The sequence below is a fragment of the Artemia franciscana genome, chromosome 16, assembly GCF_032884065.1.
Source record: "Artemia franciscana chromosome 16, ASM3288406v1, whole genome shotgun sequence".
Lineage (NCBI taxonomy): Eukaryota > Metazoa > Arthropoda > Branchiopoda > Anostraca > Artemiidae > Artemia > Artemia franciscana.
This window is the reverse complement of record NC_088878.1, coordinates 20,563,477-20,587,661: the sequence shown is the minus strand read 5'-3', so window position 1 is coordinate 20,587,661 and position 24,185 is coordinate 20,563,477. Positions and strand designations below refer to the sequence as shown.

The following is a 24,185-nucleotide window of genomic DNA, read 5'->3' as shown; positions in this document are numbered from 1 at the left end:
ATATATATATATATATATATATATATATATATATATATATATATATATATATATATATATATATATATATATATATATATATATAAACTTACATTAAAATATCAGTTTTAAAAACTTAAAAAAAAACAGCCCTATCGTCCTTACTTCAACGACGTTCAAGCAGGAAAAAAAATTCTCTATTGTTTCTACTTTGTGCTTATTTGACATGCAAAGGCAGTGTGGTCTTCGTTGCTATTTTCATAAAATAGAATTACAAATAAACCTCGAGATTTCTACTATAGTCATATCTTGTTCTTCTATTTCAACATCGAAAAACATCTAGGTAACAAAAACGGCATTGGTCTATTTCTTTTGATTCAAGCCCTTTATTTCCTCTAATTAACGAATTAACTTTTCATGTACCATTATACAAATGTTATTGAAGACTCAATTGCCAGTGAGAAACCGTGTACATAGAAAAAAAAGAATAATACGCCCAACTTCTCGGTCAAGACCAGTTACGTAGACATAACTCGAGTTTACGTGGCACCTAAGTTGTATATAAATTCGACCGTACAGGTTACATGACTGTTTGAAAAAAATATGTTTGTTAATAGGCGTTTACTCTTTTTTGCTAGTTGTATATCAAACACCCAAATAAGGTGAAGTTAAGTTTTGAGATTGCAAATCATTTTAATTTAAAGATGATTGAAACAAACAGGGTAATTGTGTCAAATTTCATTCCTTAGAACGCTCTGAATTTCCAGCATCAAGTGTGTTGTGCCACATCAAGGTTACGGGAATTAAGTAAAAACAAGTTTTTTCAATTGAAAGTAGGAGCAACATTAAAGCTTAAAGTGAACATAAAATATTCCGTATATGAAGATGTTGCTCCCCTCCTCAATACCTTGCTCTACACGCTAAACGTTTTAGCGCTTCAAAAAAGGTTTCCTATTCTAATTAAACGACCCCTGTGTTTCAGGAGTCGTTCTTGAAAAATTGGAACAAACAGTCAAACTTTAGCATAAAGATTAAGGTATTGAGGAGGTCGGCCACCCCTTCTTATACGGAATGATTTCTGTTCTTTTCGAGTTTTAGTGGACTCCTTAATTTCAGTCGAGCAAAACTTGTTTTGCTTTTTGAATTTATTTTCTTATCCTTTTCCAAATAATACCGGTAAATCTAACTCATTGTTGTTGAAAAATTCCCTCCCCTCATGGGAAACTCTTCCGTGGAAATTTCGTCCCACGTAAAATACACACACACCCCCTAAAGCTCCCATCGGACAATTCCATCCTGACTAAAAATCCCTCCCCCGTAGAATTTATTGCGGACGATTGAGCCTGAAAATCTCCTTAGCATGCTTTCATTTTAAAAATATTTTAATTTCTAATCGTTTTTCCGATCACTTTGGAAATCTCCCTTTCCGTGTAAATTTTTTCCCAGGAATCCATACCCGCTGAACACATCTCCAGGACAAATCCCCTAGAACATCTCCACAGGTAAAATCCAGTTGCCAAAGAGAAAGTACGACAGAAAAAAATTCGTATAGGAATTCTGTCAAATTGCCCCTGTGCAAAATTTCCCCTCGAAAGCTCACAACCCAAAGCATCCCCCAGACTTAAAATTCACCCCGGGAAGATCCAGGTCCAGCACAAAATCCCCCTGAAAAATGCTTGTATGCTTCCCAAAGACAAATACTACACACACAATTGGTAAACTTTCTAATTTACACGCCTTTCCCAACGAGCTGCGGGGGGTCAAGCTAACACTAAAGGCATAGTTATTGGACCTTTCAAATATATTGAACAAAACGGCTACCTCAAAATTTGGACTGGATGATTTTGGGAAAAGGTCGCGTGGAAGGGGGGCTAGTCGCCTTCCAATTTTCTCGGAAACATAAAAAGGGCACTACAACTTTTAATTTCTCGTTCGAATGTACTCTCTTCCGATGTTCTAAAGTCATCAGTTAAAAACGATCACCCATGGGAAAAACTAAACAGATCAACACGCATCTGTGATCTTTCTTCTGGCAAAAAATGCAAAAATTTTACATAGAGGTGCTTCAAACTTCTACAGTAGAGTTCTCTGATACACTGAAACTAATGGTGTTGCCAATCGTATGACTTTTAGAGAGTGTTTTCCCCTTTTTTTGAAAATCAGGTAAATTTTCCTGGTTCGTAGCTTTTGATGGGTAACACGAATGCCGATTCCTTTAATGCATAAAAAATTCTGTTTTTTTAGGGTACTGTTTTTACTGTTAATTATGAAGAGGGTTTAACGGCGATTATCCCAGGGCAAGACGCATATAAGGTAATAGGGAATCTTATCTAAGAGATGTAGTTGCATGTTACATTATAGGGAATGTTTACTTTTGCATATTACATAATAGAAATTGCTTGGGATTTCTTTGAATGTTACATAATAGGATTTGTTTACTTTTGGGTGTTACATGATAGGACGTGTTAGAGCCCACTAGTCAAGTGGGGGAGTTTTATTAAGATATTTTTCTTCAAGAGGTTTTTCATGATGTTTCGAGCGATCCAAGACGTTTTTTAAGACATATCTCTTCAAGACGTTTTTTCAAGACGTTTCAAGACATTCAAGACGTTTTAAAGACATTTTTCTTCAAAATGTTTTTCAAGACGTTTTTTAAGACCTTTTTCTTCGTGAAATTTATAAAGACGTCTCAAAGCATTTAAAGACGTTTTTTAAAATATTTGTTTTTTCAAGATATTTTTCAAGACATTTCGAAACGTTTTTAAGACAGTTTCTTTCACGACGTTTTTTCAAGACATTTTCAGACATTTGTACTTTTTTAAGAAATTTTTTCAGAAGGGTTTTCAAGATGTTTCAAGACACTTCAAGGCGTTTTTAAGACATTTTTTTTTCAAGAAGTTTTAAGACGTTTCATGACGTTTTAAAGACATTTTTCTTCCAGAAGTTTTTTCAAGATGTTCAAGACATTTCAAGACGTTTTTGTTCAAGACGTTTCAAGACATTTTAAGATGTTTTAAGTACCTTTTTCTTCAACACTTCAAGGCATTTCAAGACATTTTTTTGACACTTTTCTTCAAGACCTTTTTCAGGTCATTTCAAGACATTTCAAGACGTTTTTAAGACATTTTTTCTTCAAGATGCTTTTCTTCATGATTTCTTTATTTCTTACATAATAGGGAAGTGTTTACTTATTCTAAGGATGACATATTCACCTGTAACATGCTAGACTTGGATCCCGTTGGGAAATCCCTGCTCGTAACTGAGGACGGTGCAGACGTGGGTGTCACACAATGGCAGTGCCCACGCGGTGCTACGTAATCACAGCACACACGTGGGTGTAACGTATTTGGGACACATACATGAGATGTCACTTAAAAGCAGCGCACACCTGGGGTGTTACATAATACTTTAGAAGATTTTAGTTTGTTTTTTCAAGGTTTTTTTCTTTCAAGGTGTTTTTCTCAGGAAACCTTTATATCCCAAAAGTTTTTCGCCCCCGTTAAGATTCAAAAGGGCCCTTTCCATCCCATGAAATGGTGCCCAGGACATATGGACCTTAATGGTCTTTTTAATATTATGTTTCAGGAAATAGATTCTACGATATAATCTATTGCACTTTAGGAGAATCCCCTGTTCCGTTTACTGGCCCGATTGAATGATTTCAAACCCTTTCCGCATGAGACTGCATAAGTATTTCCATTAAATACACCTGCCTATTACTTGGTTGTTAGTGTTCAAACAGGACCTAGCCAAGTTTTAATAGCTATTGAATCATTGAGCAGTCATATAGATTCTTGAGCAGTATTAGATTCTATTGTTTTATCCCACTACAATAAATCTAAAGGACACAGACTTTTGTATATACAACTTATATCAATAAAACAAATTTACAAAGCATTATTAAAACACAGACAAGGCACTTAAAACTTAACAAAAAAATGGGAGAAAAAACCTGATATAGGATAAAATATATGCAAATACAACACTGAATTAAAGAAAGGTGGGGGTCTTAGCAATCAACTCCAGAGGGATGGGTTAATATTAGAGGTAAATTTAATCCCTATTAAGAGCTATTTCTGAGAACTTTTAATGAAATTACTGCGCTGCGTTAAACCAAGACTGTGCATATTCAAGCCACCGTGACAATATGTGGCTAGCTCACCCTGGCAAGAAATTCCAGAGGGGAGAGCTGCTATTAGATGTAAATTTTAGCAGTATTAATAGATATTTCTGAGAGGTTCTAATGGAAATCTCTCATTTCTTTTGACTGAGTGTTAAATTTAAGCCCCCCCCCCACGAACGAAAAATTCATTTAACACCTTCACCTTAACTTTAAGCTGTAGAACATGTTTTTCCAAGCACTTAAAGCCGCCCTGGCAATATGTGGCTGCCCCATGACAACCCTATGATATTCATTATCATTCATAAGACATTTCTAGACATTTAATGATAAAAATCATGCTTACAGTCAATTGATACATGTTTTTATAAGCCAACCCTTTCGTAAAGATCCCAAAACACTTCACGCCACCTTGCCATTGCGTGGCTGATCCCTGTGGCCTCTACTTGACACCCTCCATCATCTCTAAGGAATTTTCAACCTTTTCCCACAAAAATAAGCTTATAAATTTAAAATTAAACACAGTTTTTTTTTCATTTGAACAGCGGTACTTAGCATTTCATTGTTAAAGTGTTATAGTCCAAGGTAACTCACATCACTTAGAATTTAAAACGCCTTCTTGGACGCCTTCTCCTTGAATCTTGAATTCAAAACATTTTGAATTGCCTTCTCCTTATTTTCAATGGTTTTATTTAAATTGATTGCATGGTAACATCCTGAGGCACCTGTCATCATCATTTAAGCGTTTTCCGACGCTTGAATATCTCGATATATATATATATATATATATATATATATATATATATATATATATATATATATATATATATATATATATATATATATATATCATGAAAAGAGAAATCACCAATGCAACAGCACAAAAAAAAGAGACAGAAGGAGAAAAGGAAGACTGTTTTCCTAAATTAGTGATTAATATAGACCAGCACTTGAATGAGGCCTTAACCCTACTCATCCATACAATCAAATAGGTCAAACAGCATAATCCATGGACAGGCAGTCATGTCGTCAATAAGTATAAGTCGTCATTTACCAAACAATAGAAAAAATAATATAGACAAATAATTCAGAGGCAATACCCAACATAAGGGCTCGTCAGGAGAATACACTGGCCTATATAGGGTTTCGCCACTCTAAATTCTCTACCCAGCACAGTGTTGTGGCTACCACAGAATATCCATGGCATCCCCGCGTCAGGTATCACCCCCAAAATATATGCCTATGAACGAAAAAAAACAGCAAATGTAAAACAACCAAGTAAAACCAAAACAAGCTTATCCTGTTAATATATCCCTCCCTTTAGCAACAATAGGTAAACTAAATATTATAAATTTTACCAAATCACAAATATTAAAACATTGCAAAAAACCTGAATGAACTAAACAATTATAGAATTCATCTTTACCATGCGGCTAATTTTTAAGAAAATCCGCTCAATTAGAAACACAATTCAAAATAAATGGCGCTGCGACAACATTTCTCGAACCTCCGAAATTAGTTGAAAATTCCCTTATGTATTTCTAGATAACTCTTTTGATATTTATTTAAAAGTTCGTTATAATGAAAACTAAATTTTTTAAATTGCCAAGTTAATTTATTTGCAGAAAAACCTCTTGATATCAATTTTTGGCTTAAGATTTTACATCTATTTTTAAAATCAATATAATTACTACAAATCCTTGCATAACGAAGTAACTGTGAGAAAAACGCTGAATATGTGATATTTGAGTGTATATTACTTTCAGGGAATGGGAAACTAATCACTTCAAAATCAAAATCATCCGTTTTATTATACATTTTAAAACTTAATTTATTATTATCACAAATATTAATATTTAAATCTAAGAAATGATCTTCATGACCAGCGCCATGACTAGGCTCAAGAATAAGCTCTGATGGATATATATTTTTAGAAATATCAATGAAATCCTTACAATTTAAGACCAAAATATCATCTAAATATCTTTTATTATTTGACAAAGCATGTTTTAAATTAATTGGATTATTCTTATCCATCATATATTTATATTCTAGTTGACTTAAAAACAAGTCAGCTATAAATGGGCTGGCATTCCCCCCCATGGGAATTCCCACAATTTGCTTGTACAAATCACCCCCAAATCTTATATAAGTATTGTATAAAACAAATTCCAATAACTCAAAAATTATATCCAAGCTGTAACATCTCAAGTTAACTGTAGTATTAAAGCAATTTGTCCATATAGCTTTTTTATTATAAATGTCTATTTTTAAGAACCTTTTACTAGATAAGAGGAAAGATTTCTTGATAACAGTTTTTAAATTATCAAACACTACATTAAGTGATAAATTAGTATACATTGTCGCAAAATCGAAAGATTCAATTCTTTTAGCTGAAACCATTGTTAAAGAATCTATCACCTGCAGTGAATTATTAACACTCCAATATGGATTAAAATTCGAAAATTTTTTAATACCAGAACAATAGGTTTTAAGTTTATTTACAATTTCCTTTAAAATTAAAGAAGGGTCAGTAGCAGCAATGCGGGTTGGACATTTAGCTGCTCCAGCAATAAACCGTGGTTTAGGAAAATTCTTATGAAATTTTACAGTCCAATATAGGAAAGGGAACTTTTTATCATTGTCATTTATTTTAATCTTAAAATTTTTAAAAAGTTTTTCTTCAGTCTTTTCAATTAAATTTCTCATCCTCTATATTTACCTTTTCATAAACATTAGTTGTGCATAACTCCCTTTTTAAGATATCACAATACAGCTTCTGACAAATTATGGCAAAATTATTATTAGCTTTATCCACTGGCACAATTACAAATTCATTCTTTAGATTAGCAAGTGCTTGTTTAATCTTTGCATTATAAAATAATGATTTAGTGTTACTATTTTTTAAGTTAGAATATATTTTATTTCTTATTCTACTAATAATTAAGTTCTTCCAACTTTGAAAACTCTCTTTATTTTTACTCTCTTTCTTACACCACGTAATGTATGTATTACACCACGTTTTTTTATGTATGTATATATATTTTGTTGCTATTATTTTCCAACAATTCCCAACCCATGTCAGAATATGGATGATCATGGCATCCTCCGCCCCACCCCCTTAGTATGATGGCCCCCAAGCCAATTCACACAACCATAACAATATGTGGCTCCCCAGTGATAACCTTATGATCCCTATTATCACTCCTGAGATATTTTCAAGATATTTTCTCAATAAAATAATGCTTAGAGTCCATTGATTCGTGTTTTTATAAGCAAACCCTTTCGTGAACTTTCGCGCAAAACATCACCACGATATTACATGGCTGCCCCCTTCGGCATCCTCGTGAACAGAGGGATTTAGGATTTCATTATTAAAAAGTGATAATCTAAGGCGATTTACACCACTTAGAATTTAAAATATTTTTTGAACGAGCCTTCTCCTTATTTCCAATGTTTTTATGAAAATTGATTGCATGGTAACACCCTGAGACACCCGTCATCATTGTTTAAGCGTTTTCTGACGCTTGAATACACCAATAGATGCATATTTTTTATTCTTTGTTTCTATTATTTTCCAAAAATTTCCAACCCGTGTCAAACTATGGATGGAACACAACACCCCTCGAAAAGCACGATGACAAGAAGTAGGCATACGAGTGTGCACTATTCTTAGTAACATAAATTTAGGAGCATAATACGGAAAAAATAGTTTGGAAATTATTGTATGTTTGGAGCTTTTAATAAAAACAAAACCCCATCCTCACCTTTCTTTAACTGTGAGACATATTTCCTAAACCATATTTTAAATATTTTCTTGTTTAAGAATCACATTTAAAGCTAACGGTTTATGTTTTTTAAAAGTTTTTTTTTTAATCAAAAAGAAGTAAGCCTTTGGATTAATATGATGCTGAAAAATTAATAGGGGTTTCAAGAAACTCTTAATGCTACTCTTTTGATACCTGAATCCAGATATATTTCATCTACGCTATTAAAATAAAGTCATTACAGTAAACATTTTATTCAACTGGCAAATTATCGTATACAATTGATTAAAAAAACACAAGACACCTTTACGTAACGCTCACGTGTATGCCTTCATCATGGAGTACCCATGTCTGCGCTGGCATTACGTAGTACCCACGCATGCACCGTACTCAGTTAGGAGCGGGGATTTCCCCCGCGGGGCCCAAGTCTAGCATGTCACGTGTGAATGCGTCATCCTTAACATAAGTAGACACTTCCTTGTTACGTAAGAACTAAAGAAATCATGAAGAAAAATGCCTTGAAGAGAAAAATATTAAAAACGTCTTGAAATGTCTTGAAAAACGTCTTGAAGAAAAATGTTTTAAAAAACGTTTTGAAATGCCTTGAAACGTCTTGAAAAAATGTTTTGAAAAGCGTCTTAAAATGTCTTGAAGCGTCTTTAAAAACTTCTTGAATTAAAATTTCTTAGAAACATCTTGAAATGTCTGAAACGCCTTGAAAACAGTTTGGAAGAACAATGTTTTAAAAAAGTCTTGAAATTTCTTGAAAAACGTCGTGAAGAAAAATGTCTTTGAAAACGCCTTGAAACATCTTGAAACGCTTTTAAATATATCTTGAAGAAAAATTTCTTGAAAAAGTTCTTGGAGAAAGACGTTTTGAAATGTCTTAAAATATCTTGAAAAACCCTTTGAAGAAAAATGTCTTAAAAAACGTATTAATATGTCTTGAAACGTCTTGAAAAAATTTCTCAAAGAAAAATGTCTTAAAAAACGTCTTGGAATGTCTTGAAACATATTGAAAAACCTCCTGAAGAAAAATGTCTTAATGAACATCTTGGAGTTCTTGAAACATCTTGGAACACCTTTTGAAGAACAATGTCTTTTAAAATTCCCCGATTGACTAGACTCTAAAACGTCGTATTACGTAACAACACAAAGTAAACAAACCGTATTATGTCACATTCAAAGAAATCTTAAACGCCCTCTATTATGTAACATATAAAAGTAAACATTTACTATTATGCAACTTACACCTGCGTCCTGCCCTGAGGTAATCGCCATTAAATCTTCTTCGTTTGTAACAGTGAACAAGAATAGAGTAGCGTCTTTGGGTCCAGTTTAAAGCCTTTTTTCGATACTACTCACAGACTGTTTGAAACTGGAGAAACAAGTTTTAGATTTTTTAACTATTATTAATGTTTATTACATGAAGTTGTTTTTTAAGGACACTTCATAAGTTTATGCAGCCTCGTAAACTTCAAACTGTGCTTGCTCAAATCTTGTTCTTGGATTAGGATTGGACCCCCTAAACTCACAACTAGAATACTTACTTGTACTTTCTATCATTTTCAACTGAAATCTCGCAATCTCTTCTCCAGCGTATCCTGATGAAAACATTTCAGTATCCCCCCCATTTTCCTAGCCTACAAATATTGGGTAATTCCTTGACCCCCAAAGGATTCGTCTGTCCAGCTGAGCTTGGTGGATATACTGATGACAAGAATCGTTTGACCTCGCCCTCATCTCCCTCACTGAGGCTGCACTGTTTTGAGATACCTCCAATGTTCAAATGGTACGACAAATTATTATTGAGATCCAGTTACCTCTTCGAAAATTTTAAGCCTTTTCCTAGATATTTACATATTTGCGTTACATAAATATGAATATTTTTTAGAAAAAATTAAAGGCACCGCTCCTTAAATTAAATAATAATGTCTCCCAATTAAGAACAGCTAATTTGGGAATTTTCGTACTGAGGAAAGAGGGTCTGTCCTTCAGATCAATTTTAAAATGGGAGTGCCCAAGCTAGGCACGTCCCCTAATCCCAAAGAGCCAGTTTTAACGTGTTCGGTTGACGTTCGGGATTCTGGTGGATTTCCTGACGTCAAGAATTTAGAAGTTTCCCCCTCCCTCCGAAAGTGACTGGATATTGTCCCCAAAATGCATAATTATGACATTAGCTCACGCTTAACATCTAGTTTGGCTGAGACTTAACAGCCTCTTCTGGTATATGTCTATAGTGATATTTTAGCGACCGTCCTCTACCTCCACTCACAAAGGTTATATTGCGTTTGACCGCAGGATACCTGATTCCCGTTAGGTTTTGTTGAGATTTATTGACTTGTTTGGGTCAAATAACAAAATTCTGTTTAAAAAGATCTTCGCTCCCCCTGCTAATGAGTCACATCAATATCGGACTTATTTTACTCTTGCTCTGGGCCTAAGCTTATCAGAGTACTTGGTCCAAATCAAAGCTTTCCAAAAGGAGTAAAAAAATAGTGCATTCCGTATTTTAAGATCCGCTTTGCCCAAGTAATTTCTTGGGAAACTAAAGGAGATAGAAAATTGTTAACTCACATAGTGTCACGAAGAGACTGTTTCATGTTTCCTGAAACTTGTCCTTAGGAGTTCAGACAGTTTGGCCTTGTTTCTTTTTTACTCTGTCTATCAGATTGGAAAACAAAATTCTGGAAAATTACTTGAAATTGTGCAATCCTTAAAGAGTTTTTTTCTCTGTTCAGATTCCTCGTAGCAAACCTTTATCAAGCTACATATCGCCGATTATGACGGTAAAAATAAGAAATTGGTGTTGCAGTGGTGTTGCTCCAAGACAATTACGGCAGTGGAATTTAGTCAATAAATTTTTGCAACAACTTTTTTTTTTTAACCGGGAAAGATTTTTTTTTGATGAAACCTTGTCAGGACAATTCTTTTCCGGATCAGTTTTTTTTCGCTTTTCATAGTCCAGAATATTTAAACTGGGGATTATGTTTTCAAAATGATCAGCCCCACAACTCCCGAAGGTGTAGAATTATAATCGCATTTCGCATTTGGCTCCTTCATTTTTTGTAGAAATATGCATAATAGTTTTCAATTATAAAAGGCCATTATTGCTGTATAGATGCATCGTATCAATTGCAATATAAACTTATGATTTTCCACAGGTTGATTTTTCGACTATAAATACAAGGCATTTAAGTGACATATTTAACTCAGATGAACTTGCCTCAAATGAGAACTGGAGTGATCCACTGGAAGATGGAGAGCATGATGATCATGACGAAGCAGACTATTTTAATTTTAGACGAAGAAAGCGACAAGTTGACCTTACAGCAAGAACACAAGATGGCGTAGAAATTCATGAAAAAGGTGAGCTCCAGTTTTACTCTTGATGCCAAAGTTAATGATAGGCAAAACTATGAACTTGTTAGGATTGAGGCACGAATTAGCATAAGCTTATTAGAAACATTAAGCAGCCTTTCCACGACCAGTATTGTCGCCAATCATTCATCTTGGTACATTACTAATTGCCGTTTCTTCCATATTTCTCTATAGCTATTGATTAATTTCCTCAGTAGCTATTAATTAATTCAGGGGCTTGCAGCCTTATTTGGCTCCTCGTAAAAATCAGCCAAAATGCGAACTCCAATGCTTAATTATGTCAATGGATAAATCTTTTGACCTGTTTGTTATTATTTCTTTGGACATCCGTAGTGAAACGCTGAACTGTTATAGGTGATAATGTCGTTTCTTTAATTTTTCAATTCTGTGGTGTTGTATTTTTAAGAAGTCATTATGTAAGTGTTCGGAATAGCTTATGATTGCGTTAAAAAAAAAAAAAAAAAAAAAAAAAAAAAAAAAAAAAAAAAAAAAAAAAAAAAAAAAAAAAAACTACTCGTATCCTTATGTTTCGGAAAAAAAACTATTGCTAAATAAGTCCTTGTGGCGATTAGATATACATATGAATTTGCCGCAACTTTCGATACATTCGTACGTTTGTGTCCACGCATCTGGAAATAGTATCTTTGCTTTCTGTTTCTCTATGATGATATCACTTTTAATAAGTGCAATGATCATTTTGGTTCGGTAACTGCTTAATAAATGTGTTAGCTATGTAGATATCAGTATGGTTTTTCTACCGAACATATTGTGGAACTTAGAGGACGACAAACGGTACTAGTTTATTAATGGTAAATTTTTTGATAATTCTTGTAAATTTTTTGATAATTCTTTGTAAATTCTTGCCCTTGCCCCTGACTAAATGACAATTTTGAAAAACCAGTGTAATTTTTCAATAAGACAGCGGAAAATTAGCAAAACAGCTTTTTTCGCTAATAAGAATAAAACTCTGAATATTTTGGTGTCACTTCCGGAAGTGCATGTAAAAGCCACTGGCCATATACAGAAAAAAGACAGAAAAAAATCGAAACAATAACAAATGAAAAAAAATTAAAACTCAAAGTGAGATGCTTTGTTTAAAGTATTAAAGGAAACAAAATAAGCAAAAGAAATAAAATTCAGAACTTAAGAACGCCGAATCCAAACTGGAAATGTAATTTGAGAAATTAAAGATTTGGATGTGTTCTGTTCAATACAGCAATCTATCTTAGACACAGTAGTTTTATTTTCAAAATTGTGACACTTCATATGAGAGCACCAATTGTCTGGCGGGTTTAACAAGGGATAAGAAATCAAATTTATTTCAACCCATCAAAAGATAATTACCCTCCCCGTTCGTAGTATACAGCACACTGCCTGTCTGAGATTTTGAGGATCCTGACTAAGACGCCCTGAGGACGTATATACCATCAGCTGACACACAAGCGCCAACTCCTTATCGCTTCGTTTAAGTTTTTTAATGTAAAATTTTGCAGAACTTGTTTTCGACTTTGATAATTAAAATTAGATGGGTCAATATTGATTTTTTTTTGTTTTTAGGATATGGAATTACCTTTAACAGGACAGAAGGATTGAGGATATACCAATCATTGTTAGTAGGTGGAAGGAATGACCCACGTGATCCAAACCTACCTTGGGGTGTAACCGAAGCGCCAATTCAACCTCATCACAGACAAAACAGTTTCTGGAGTGATCGAACAATCCGCCAAATGAATGGTCCTTCTTTTGATACCACAGATGTATACGCAAGAAGTCCAACAACCTCACGAACAACTACACATCCCACGCTGATAGTCCGTCCGAGCCGGGTAAAGCAGCAGTCTGTCTTACAAACCCCTCAGCCAGTGCAGTTAGACCAAACGTATATTCATTTACCAGAACGTCATCATACAAAGAAGCGGAAGAGAAATCCTTCCAGAAAAGATATTATAAAAGCTGAACTGGTATCTCAATTCCCCACAGAGGGAAGTTCCTTTGCAGCTGAAATCACACCACAGGAAATACAGGCAACAGTAGATAAGAAAGATAGATCTCTCCCACTTAGAAAAGTTAGACAGAATAAAGGAAGGCTATTCAAAAAGAGATGGAAAGATCCGATGGGACATTCAAAGGATTTTGGAGTGGCACACTTTATACCGTTGCTAAGGAACAAATCAAATCTTATTCTCGAAAATGAAGGTAAGTAGTCTTCCGATATTTGAAATAATATTCAGTTCTGAAACTCAAAACTCGCTAGGCTGAGCATTTAAAGTTTTTGTTTCGACAATACATGTTTGCAATGTTGCACCAATTGGTGATTTCGGCAAAACCTCTAGATATCTTCTTGTCAATTACGCCTGGTTCAAAGCAGTTGTTATCTTAAAACTTTTTTATAGCCAGATATCTTTCGTAATCAGGATCTTTTCTACATTCAAATGATTTTAAAGATTTTTCGATAAGTTATTTGTCCCCTGACTTTTCTTGAATTGTAGTAACCTCTTTAAAATGAAATGGTTTTCCTTCTTAAGAGCTTTGAAGATCAATTTTAAAGTTTTACGATCAATTTTGCTCGACCTATTATCAAATAATTCTTGAAGTCATTTTAATTGTAATAATTTTTTCTGGTAGTTAATAATTTAATAGTTAATTATAATTAATATTTTAATAGTAGCTAATAATTTAGATCTAGCTCTTTTTTGGTTATTGGCATTTGAGCCATATCTTCAGTTGTCTTTCCAAAATACGAACTTGGTTTCCGATCAAACAGAACGATGGTTGATCAAACATCCATAGTCCGTCAGATCATAAAACAAATTCCCAAACTTGATCGCAGTATCAACCACCTCTTCACAGACTTAACTGGCCTTTGACCTTATTGTGAGAGAAGGTCATTGGCACATTGTACTTCACTCTGGGATCCTACCTAAGTTGATGTCTCTGATTAGAGGCATGCGCACACCGGAGCCGTCTTGGTCCGTCTATTGACCTTGTCAGTGAAGATGTGACGCACAAGCTAGAGCATGCTGATGATACTCATCAAATTGCTTCGCTCCTTCGAAATCTTCATTCTCAGACTGGCAACGCCCTTGCAATCACCAACGTTCAAACAAAAACCACGCGCTGTTCACATGATAAGGAAAACTTCGAAACAAAGTCACGGCAATTCTAACGTCAAGCTTCGTTGAAACCTCATTGTCAAACACAACATCCCTGAGACAACAAAACTGCCACAGCTTAGGTGGCTAGAACACATATCCAACGCATAGAAAGCAGTCTTGTTTCGAAAATAGTGTTTGATGGTCAGATAAACACAGATCTCACTTTAAAAGCCAATTCTAAAGGAGATAGAAAGACAGTTTTCCGTTGCTGAATACACTATACCTTTCCCGTCTGCCAGAAGATACAGAGTCATATAGAAGTTACCTCAACAAGTCTGGCGAAAGAAGAGGCTCCTAAATGGGCTTCAAAGACGGGTGGTACGGTACCCGTACCACTTTCTCTCTCTATTTCCCTCTCTGTCCCTCTCTCTCTTTTTCTCTCTTTCTTTCTCTATTAATCATTTTGAAGCACACTTGCTAAAATGAAAAACATGGCCAAGCATTGTTGTGTTCTTGAATGCAGGAATGAACTCAAGAAAGGTTAAATATAAAAAAAAACATTTATTTTTCAGATGAAAGCAAGGAGCAATATTAAAACCTGTAACGAGCAGAAACTAGTCCGTATATGAGTGGGAATTCCCCCTCCTCAATCCCTCGTTCGTTAAGCTAAAGCTGTACAGTGCTTTAAAAAAAACTTATTATCAATTTTAGTGGAACCTGTGTTTCACCAGTTGCTCTTAAACATTGAAACAAAAGTCAAATTTTAGCGTAAAGAGCAAGGGTTGAGGAGGCGGCAGCCCCTATCATATGCGGAGTAATTTCTGCTCGTATTAACTTTTTATATTGCTCCTTGTTTTCAGTTTAAAGAACTTGTTTTTTTTTATATTTAATTTCTGATTGTTTTTCAAATCATGCCGAGGCCTAATCAAGACATGATGTGGGGTACCAGCCCTTTAAACCCAATTTCCTGCTACTAAATTGTATTTATCAGTAATCATAAATTAATTGGTAGTGTCCCGCTCTTTAATTTTTTCTACTTAAGAATTAAAACGTAATATTGCATTGAAAATTCTGGACAAATCTTAAATATCAGTCGAAACTTTTTGTTGAACATTAGTTTTATTAAATAACTTCTTAATATGTTTTTATTTTTTTTTATTTTTACGACAGAAGTTCAGGTAGCCGGAAATTGGTATTATTGTTTGGATGGATGAAAATTCCGTGAAACTTTTGATCTTCTACGCGCCTGGAGCCTTCGCGACCTCTGCAATAGGGTTCTCTGATGGTTAATGATACTCTATACACATGTTTGGATACGTTGAAATATTGTTTATAAATTGGAAAAAGAGAAATGCTACCCTTTAAAATCGCTGAAAACCAAACTCATGGTAGCACTTCCCAACCTTAGCCCCCCTAAACCCTAGAAATTTCCTGGAAAGGTTCATGATACTGTGCCTAGCCTACTCCACCTCAGCGCCGGCAGACAGCTAAATGTAATGTTTTATGCTACATACAAAAAGATAGGCATAATGGGTAGGGCACTTTTACCCCCCCCTCCTCTAGCAGCAATAATAAAGACAGACCAAAAACATTCCCTGTTATCAAAGAGGTTACATATGCACTTCTACCACCGTTGCCCAAAATACATTCTACATTTTTCGGGAAGCTCAAAGGGAGTTAGGATATCTAGGCACAAAAATGCACACTTTGAGGCATCTGATTCCCCACTCTCACCTACAAAATTACCCATCGCTCTCCTTTATAACAGTTGATTTGTGCATACCCATCACTGTGTATATATTTATGAAATATGAAGCAAATTTGTTTAGTTAAATGAAACTTTAAAATAAATGCGAAAAACATTTGTCTGCAATAAGAAAGGGGGCGTCACCCGGCAGCCCACTTATCCATGCTGAATCTAAATGAGGGAAGATGAGAGATAAAAGCTTACCCCTCCCCCATACATCTTTCTCCTCCCTATTTCTACATGCAGAGTTAGGTTACTTAGGCATTGAAATTGAGTTTTTAAGGCATCTGCCCCCCTATCCTTCGTAATAGCTGATGCGCAATCACACATCATTAAACATAAATTCGTGGTGCAATCACACATCATTAAACATAAATTCGTGAAGCATCTTTTGATTCAACTTAGTTAAATCAAGCATTAAGATAAATATGAACCATGTGAACCATTTATCGACATTACTTCCTGTGCTACTGTGAAGCTCTATATATAGCTTTTTGATACTTTTAAATCGGTTGGATATCTGAGAATTTTCATTTGATAGCTGCATGGTCCTCTTTCGGGGGAAAATTGTTGTGCCACAAAATGGGAGATACCCGACTTATCCGTGGGCCAATATTTTGGTCACTTAAAAATGGCACTAGAACTTTTACTAGAACGATTACCCTAGGAAAATAAACAAACAAACAAGAAAAACACATCCGTGGTTTTTCCATTAGGAAAAAAATATGCAAAATTAGACATTTTTTAACATAGGAGCTTGAGACCTCTACAGTAAGGTTCTCTGATATTTTGAGTCTAATAGTGAAATTTTTGTTAGCATCGCTTAAATTTTAAGGGGTGTTCACGCTTTTTTGCAAATTAAGCAAATTTTCTGAGGCTCGTAGCTTTTGATGAGTAACGTTGAATTTTATGAATTCTATACGTTTGAAATCAGCATAAAAAGCCGATTTTCTGTGCATTAATTGCTATCCAAATTCCCTTTTTTAGAGTTTCGGTTGCAATTGGTCTGAGTCGCTCCTTACTTACAATTCATTAGCACACACTGTTTGAAAGAAAGATCATATTTTACACCTAATGTGGTAATTCCATTATGATTAGCTTGTATATAGAAAAAGTCTATTTATGCAGGTTATTTCTTCTTCCTTTCGTTGTCATAACCAGCATGTATGTTAGGGAGGTGAACAGAGTGTAGACCTCAACAATCCTAATTACCAGGATTTTCATAAACACTCCTATATAATATTCCTATCTTGTTTTTTACTGTTTTCGTCCTCTCTCCTACCAAAATGTCTTCGCTCACTATAAAATTTTTTTCTTATGGGGCTGGCGAAGCCCCATGAGTATTTATATCTTGTTTTGGATAGATGGGTAACCCTTTTTTGGAAATTTATCTTTAAAAACCTCAAATAAAAAAAAAACAGGCATTTTTGCGGAGCAGGCTAAGGTGGATTTTTGGGTCCAGTCCCTTCTAGAAATCTCATCACTTTTATTATTCTAGAACCAAAGAGGTTAAGTTATGCATGTTGCCCATTGTTAACTTATAAGTTTGTTGTTTTTTTTTTATCGGGGAAAGGGGGCATGTTTGATCCTGAGTCTTCAGAAAGTCTTAGGCTATTTAGATGGAACTTTAAAAAAATGTCAAGAGAAGAAAAAGCTCCTCAGTATAAGTAGTTCCTTTTTGGATTGTAATCCATTTGCCCCTCTGATAATGAAGCAGAATTTGTAAATAGCCCAAAGTAGAATCTCACCGTCGAATGCTTCTGTTCACAGTACTGTCGCATCAGTGCTTGTCAAGATAAAGGAAAATAATTAAGAACCAATCCTAGTGAGTCTTCATGATAAAGGACCTGAAAAATAACTAGCAGCAACCTTTGGGTCTTGAAACCTAAAAATTCGACTAGTCTTAGACTGACAGTTCAGTCGTAATCTAACTTGAGCAAAGAACCTGACCAGGGGTTCTGAGCAATCAAGCTTATGCTCTTTCAAACTCCCTTCCTTCATTTTGTCCGGAATGATTTTTCAACTGAATAAGCCGCTCTATAAAATCAAACTGAAATATAGCTCTTTAAAACCGCTACTTTACTAAGGAATGGGCTCTTGAACACGAAAGAAGAAATACTCTGGCTTATTTATAGAGTGCTAGTTGCTTTAAAAGGACCTTTAATTTCTTCCCAACGATTCTTTTTGGAACATGGGCCCTAGTTCGTTCTTTACTAGGTTGCAGTTGCCTCTGTAACCATGACTAAAGCATATAAAAGTCGTTCTTGTTGTTACTGAAAAAGTTTGCCCACCACGAATCAGATGTGTCCCAAAATCATAATGTGTCAATTTTTAACCTAGTTGTGTCCTTGTGCCCATAAAGTTGAATATGTATACAAAAAGAGCATTTTTGTTTCCATTGGTAACTGTAATTCCACTGTTAACTAGCTTTTTGTGGAAAAGTAAAGTGTCGTTACACTAGCCTAGGTTAATTTCTGTCAATTGAGCTAGTGAAAAAAAGTGTAAATCTATAAATCCGGTTTTGGGCTAATGAATTTCCTGCTTTTATTTACTACTTTCGGACTCCTCGGTTTTCATAAAAAAAATTCATTTGATTATTGAATACGCAGTCTCATTTTCTAATAGTTCATTGTGTTTGATTTCTAGCCTGAACGTTCCATAGATGCAAAGAAAGAGAAAACTACCTCTTCAAGAATGTATCATCATTAAATCAGTCCCAAAATCTAGTCAGACTAGAAGAACAACTAGAAAGAACCTTTCGAGTCATGAAAGTTGTATGATGCCCGCAGTTTTATGATAGCTTATGCATAAGTCCTCTCGTTTCTTATATAGGAATTCGGTACAAAAGGTGGATCTCCGAGGTTTGAAGCCAATGCTATTTTCCAATAGCAGTGAAATGCGTATTAACAACAGACACGAGCAGATTCTTTGATGAAAAAATTACTGTGGCTTCATTGAAAGCTTTGACATGAATAGGCCGAACAAATTTGCATTTTTTTTCATTAGAGCTTCATAAAAAATTAATTAGTGGGGACACCTCTAATTTTTAAAAGTAGCAATAAAATTACTTTTAGAAGACGTAGAGAATTGTAAAGTAGCCTCTCCATTTGCCACAAGATTTCAAAAATTTTGGCCGTGAATTTTTTTTTTATTATCATCAGTTTCCTTTAAAATTTGCCATTTAAGATATTCTTCCTTTACTGTTTAAAAGGGTTGTACTAATCATATAGCCTTGATTTTTGTGTCGTTTTGTAGATCTTATACCGACAAATAATCCCAAAGATTGTTAAGTTTGTAGTTATAAAAGATGATTTTTAGCAATAATTCTTAGTATTCAAGATCTCCTCCTTTCTCATTGGCTTAAGCACTCCTTCAGGGGTTTGCCAGAATATCATTAAGAATGTTGACATCTCTTTAGCATTAAGACCAGATTTAAAAGGAAGTTGAAAACATGTATAATTGGCAACAACACCTTGAGGCAATATCATTTTAAGGTGATTCTCCGAGGTTTGAAGCAAATTCTATTTCCTATAGCATTGAAATACGCAACGAGATTTTCTCCTTTCTCATTGGCTTAATTGCTCTCTTGAGGGTTGTACCAGAATATTTAAATACTGTTGTTTATTACGATCGGATTTAAAGGGAATTTAAATTTTTTTCACATGTCTAATTGGTAACAGCTGACCATTGAAATTTGGTTGGTTACAAGTCAGATAACAGTTTAGCATTTGAATTTTCACAATGGGCAGAAAAAAAATAAGAACAAATAAAGGATGGGAAAACCTGAGACATTGGTAAGTTCTATTCCAACGTTATTGTAGATTATATTACTTTTATTCATGTACAAGTTACATTTTCAAACAGTTCGTGGTAACGAACTGTAGTAAGGAGCGAAGGGGCTCAATAGTAACCAAAACACTAAAAAACGAAGTTTTGATACAAATAGTTACATCAAAAGAATTGCATTTTAATGCTGATTTTAAATATATAAGTTTCATCAAGTTTAGTCTTACCAGTCAAAAGTTACGAGCCTGAGAAAATGTGCCTTATTTTAGAAAATAGGTGGAAATACCCTCTAAAAGTCACATAATCTTAACAAAATCACACCATCAGATTCAGCGTATCCGAGAACCCTACTGTAGAAGTTTCAAGCCCCTATCATAAAAAAGGTGGAATTTTGTATTTTTGCCATAAGACAGATAACGGGTGCGTATTTTTTGTTTTTTCTTTGTTGTTTTTTTCCTCAGGGGTGATTGTATCGACCTAGTTGTCCTAGAATGTCGCAAGAGGGTTCATTCTAACGTAAATTAAAAGTTCTAGTGTCCTTTTTAAGTGACCGAAAAACTGGAGGGCACCGAGGCCCCCTCCAACGCACAGTTTTCTCCAAGGTCACCGGATCAAAATTTTGAGATAACCATTCTGTTTAACTCAGTCAAAAATCTAATAAATATGTCTTTGGGGATGACTAAATCCACCTCAGTTCCCGGGGGAGGGGCGGCAACTTATAAACTTAGACCATTGTTTACACATAGTAGTTGTTAATTATGAAGTGTACAGAGGTTTTCAGGGGGACTTTTTTGTGTTGGGGTTAGGGTGGGTCGGGGGGGCAGGTTACGTGGGAGGATCTTTCCATGGAGGAATTTTTCATGAGGGAAGAGAATTTCCATGAAGGGGTCGCAGGATTTTCTAGCATCATTTATAAAAAGACAATGAGAAAATATTTTTTTTCAAATGGAAGTAATGATCAACATTAAAACTTAAAACGAGCATAAAATATTACTTAAATAAGGGGGTTTGTCTCTTCCACAATACCTTGCTCTTTACGCTAAAGTATTTTTAGTAACTTCAATTAGTTATTCTACGGCCTTTGTGATTCAAGGGTCATTCTGAAAGATTTGGGACAAAATTCAAGCTTTAGTGTAAAGAACGAGGTATTGACGAGGGGGCAAACTCCCTCATATACGTAATAAAAATACACACATATATAAGTTCGTTACATAAGCTAATTCGTAAGGTACGTATGTTTATTACTAACAAAAACGTTTGTAAAAATATAATAAAAAAAAAATCTAGTTGTATTTTTAAGTAACCAAACATTTGGACGTAACTAGGCCTCCTTTCCCACCCCCTTTTTTTTAGCGAAATCGTCCGATCAAAACTATGAGAAAGCCATTTAGCTTGTAATTAACATAAAATTGCTTCTCCAAACTAAACATCCGTATGATATATGGGTAGATTATAGCAAAATATATCGTGCAGAGTACATTCCGGCAGAATATGCTTCAATCTTTTGAGGATGCCAACTCCACGTGCAACTTTGGTGGAGATAATGTCCGCTATGATGCTTCCCACGATAGATTTGAATCAATATGGAAGCCGAGGGTACCGCAGCTTTTCACCTAATAGAACTTTACTACTTATATCAACAGAATCACCCACTCTACAAAATGTCAGTAAGAATTTTTCTTTACATTCACACACAGCAAACTTAAACTTGTAAACATCTCTAATCTTTTTGAGAGTAATATGAGCTTTTTACTATAAATCATCTGCGGATTTTGCAAATACTGTTAGCAATATATGTATCCTTTAGATAAACGCGCGTCTTGTCACATAAACTGAATAAAGTAAAGGGCCCAGCACAGACATTTTGCTATTTATAATGTTAGATATGTCGTATGAGTGGTCTACACCAGGTAACTACTTTTACCCCATGAAATACAAGGCTTTCAAGCATGGACTCCTGATCATAATTATCAAGCTTTTTTTTCTATTCTACTAATCCTCTCCTCCAAATTTTCAATTTGAAAATCTCAGACTAACAAGAGCCTGCTCGATTTTGCAAACTTTGGATTAAACTTGAGCGTGATTGAATCATAAACCTGGCTGATTATCAGTTTCAATACTTCTTTGTTCAATGAATTTGGGTCATTGGGTCCATTGGGTCATTGGACGGTTAATTCGAAAAAAATGAGGTATTTTTAAGTTACGAAGGAGTGATCGAATCTTAATGAAATCTCATATTTAGAAGGATCTTGCAACCTCAGATCTTTTTATTTTAGATCTGGGCTGAATCCAGTTTCATTGGGAGGAATTGTGGGGGGGACCGGAAATCTTGGAAACGCTTAGAGTGGAAAGGTCACGATTGAAATTTGGTGGGAAGGAATAAGCACACATCCAAGATACGTGACTGACATAACTGGACCGGATCCTCACTCTTTGGGAGGAGTTGGGGGGGGGGGGGGGGTAATTCTGAAAAATTAGAAATATGAGGTATTTGTAATTTATGAACTGGTGATCAGATCTTAATGAAACTTGATATTTAGAAGGATCTTGTGCTTCAGCACTCTTATTACGAATACCGACCAGATCCGGTGACAGTAGGCGGAGTTGGATGGGGAAACCGAAAATCTTGGAAAATGATTAGAGTGAAGAGATCGGGATGAAAACTTGGTGGGTAGAATAAACAAATATCGTAGATACGTGATTGATGTAACCGGACTGGATCCGCTCTCTTTGGGGGAGTTAGGGGGGTCTAGTGCTTTGGCGATTTCGGTGCTTCTGGACGTGCTAGGACAATAAAGATTGGCAGGCATGTCAGGGACCTGCACAAACTGACTTGATAAAGTCGTTTTCCCCGATTTGACCATCTGAGGGGGGCTGAAGGGAGAGGAAAAAATTAAAAAAATGAGGTATGTTTTAACTTACCAGTGGGTGATCAGATCTTAAGGAAATTTGATATTTAGAAGGACCTGGTGTCTTAGAGCTCTTATTTTAAACCCCGACCGGCATTAATTATCTGATTTTCCTTTTCAAATCAATCCATTGATTCTTAGAATTTTGCTAGAGCTCATACCATATGAGCTCTTGGTTCTTCCGACCTCGTCCATAAGTGCCATATGAGCTCTTAGCTCTTGTTTTTTTTTCAGGAAGAAAAACTTGCCCGAACAAGAAAGTTTACCAGAACAAGAAAAATTTCCAGTGTCTCCAAATTGTTCCAGGCTTTCCGAAACTCTGAATCCGGCTTTAACTATTATAGATGATTCTACGGTTAGTAAAAAATGCGCCATCTGGTAGCTCTTGCGATTTTTGGTTCGCCAGGAGAACACTTTGGAATCGATTTGTCTGGAATTTCCAGATGTAAATTGTATAGTCAACTTGCGTCATCTGCTTAGTGAGTTTATAGAAGCAATAAAACATCAGTTCAATTGCAAGGACGGGAAATCAAAGCTTTGCGTGAAAGAAATTAAAAAACACTGGACTCCAAACAAAGCTCGTCGTTATCTGCCAAGACTGTGGCTGGAAAAAGCGAGTAGAAGGTGAGCCGGAAGCCCCCCTCACTACTGTAAAAGAATACCTAACAAATTTCAGTGAACAGATATTAGGTAACAAAAAAGAGAAGATCAGCAATTTACGAGGCAACGTGAACGTGAAAGCTGTATGGGGTATCATGGGGACCGGAGGAGGCTACGCATCTTTGAACGAATTATTAAGTGTATTGGGAATAAAAAATATGAATCCGAAAAACGTTTATGAATTTAGAACGCTTAGTTGGTAACGCATGGATGGATGCCACTATCAGATGTCTTAGAAGAAAATGGTCGTGAATCCTTGAAATTAGCCATTCATGAGGACAGGTTTATCAACGATTTTTTCTGGACTAAGGTCATCTGTGATGGTGGCTGGAATAAACGCAGCAAAGGGACACGATTATACTGCAAAAGGTTGTGTTGGGGTAATCATTGATGCCTTTACGAAAAATTATTATATGTAGGAATAAGAAATAAATATTGTTACCTCTGCTTCAGCTCAAAGAAGGCCAAACCAGAAAGTGAAAGATCATGTTTGCTTTATGAACTACAATGGTCCCCTCGAAGAGCATGGAAACCGACATTCTTGTTGAAGGTTTTCGCCAAAGTGAAGCCATGCATAACCTTCAGTATTTACAATACATCGGAGACGGCGATTTCTAGTGTTTTTTACAAGCTAAGACAAAGTGTTTCATACGGATCATATATCCAAAAAGAAGAATGTGCCAATCACGTGACCAAGAACTATACAAAATACCTCCATAATGTTGTGAAGACAAAAAAAGG

General features: G+C 35.2%; 1 protein-coding gene across 1 annotated transcript in view; it reads left to right on the top strand.

Moving 5' to 3' along the window:
* The window catches only part of LOC136037197 (uncharacterized), a 136,263-nt gene that overhangs the window by 32,118 nt on the left and 79,960 nt on the right, over positions 1 to 24,185 (top strand). Inside the window, exons 2-3 of the mRNA XM_065719774.1 lie at positions 11,031 to 11,235; positions 12,805 to 13,443. Coding sequence (XP_065575846.1) covers positions 11,031 to 11,235; positions 12,805 to 13,443 — 844 coding nt within the window. The remainder of the gene's footprint in view (positions 1 to 11,030; positions 11,236 to 12,804; positions 13,444 to 24,185) is intronic.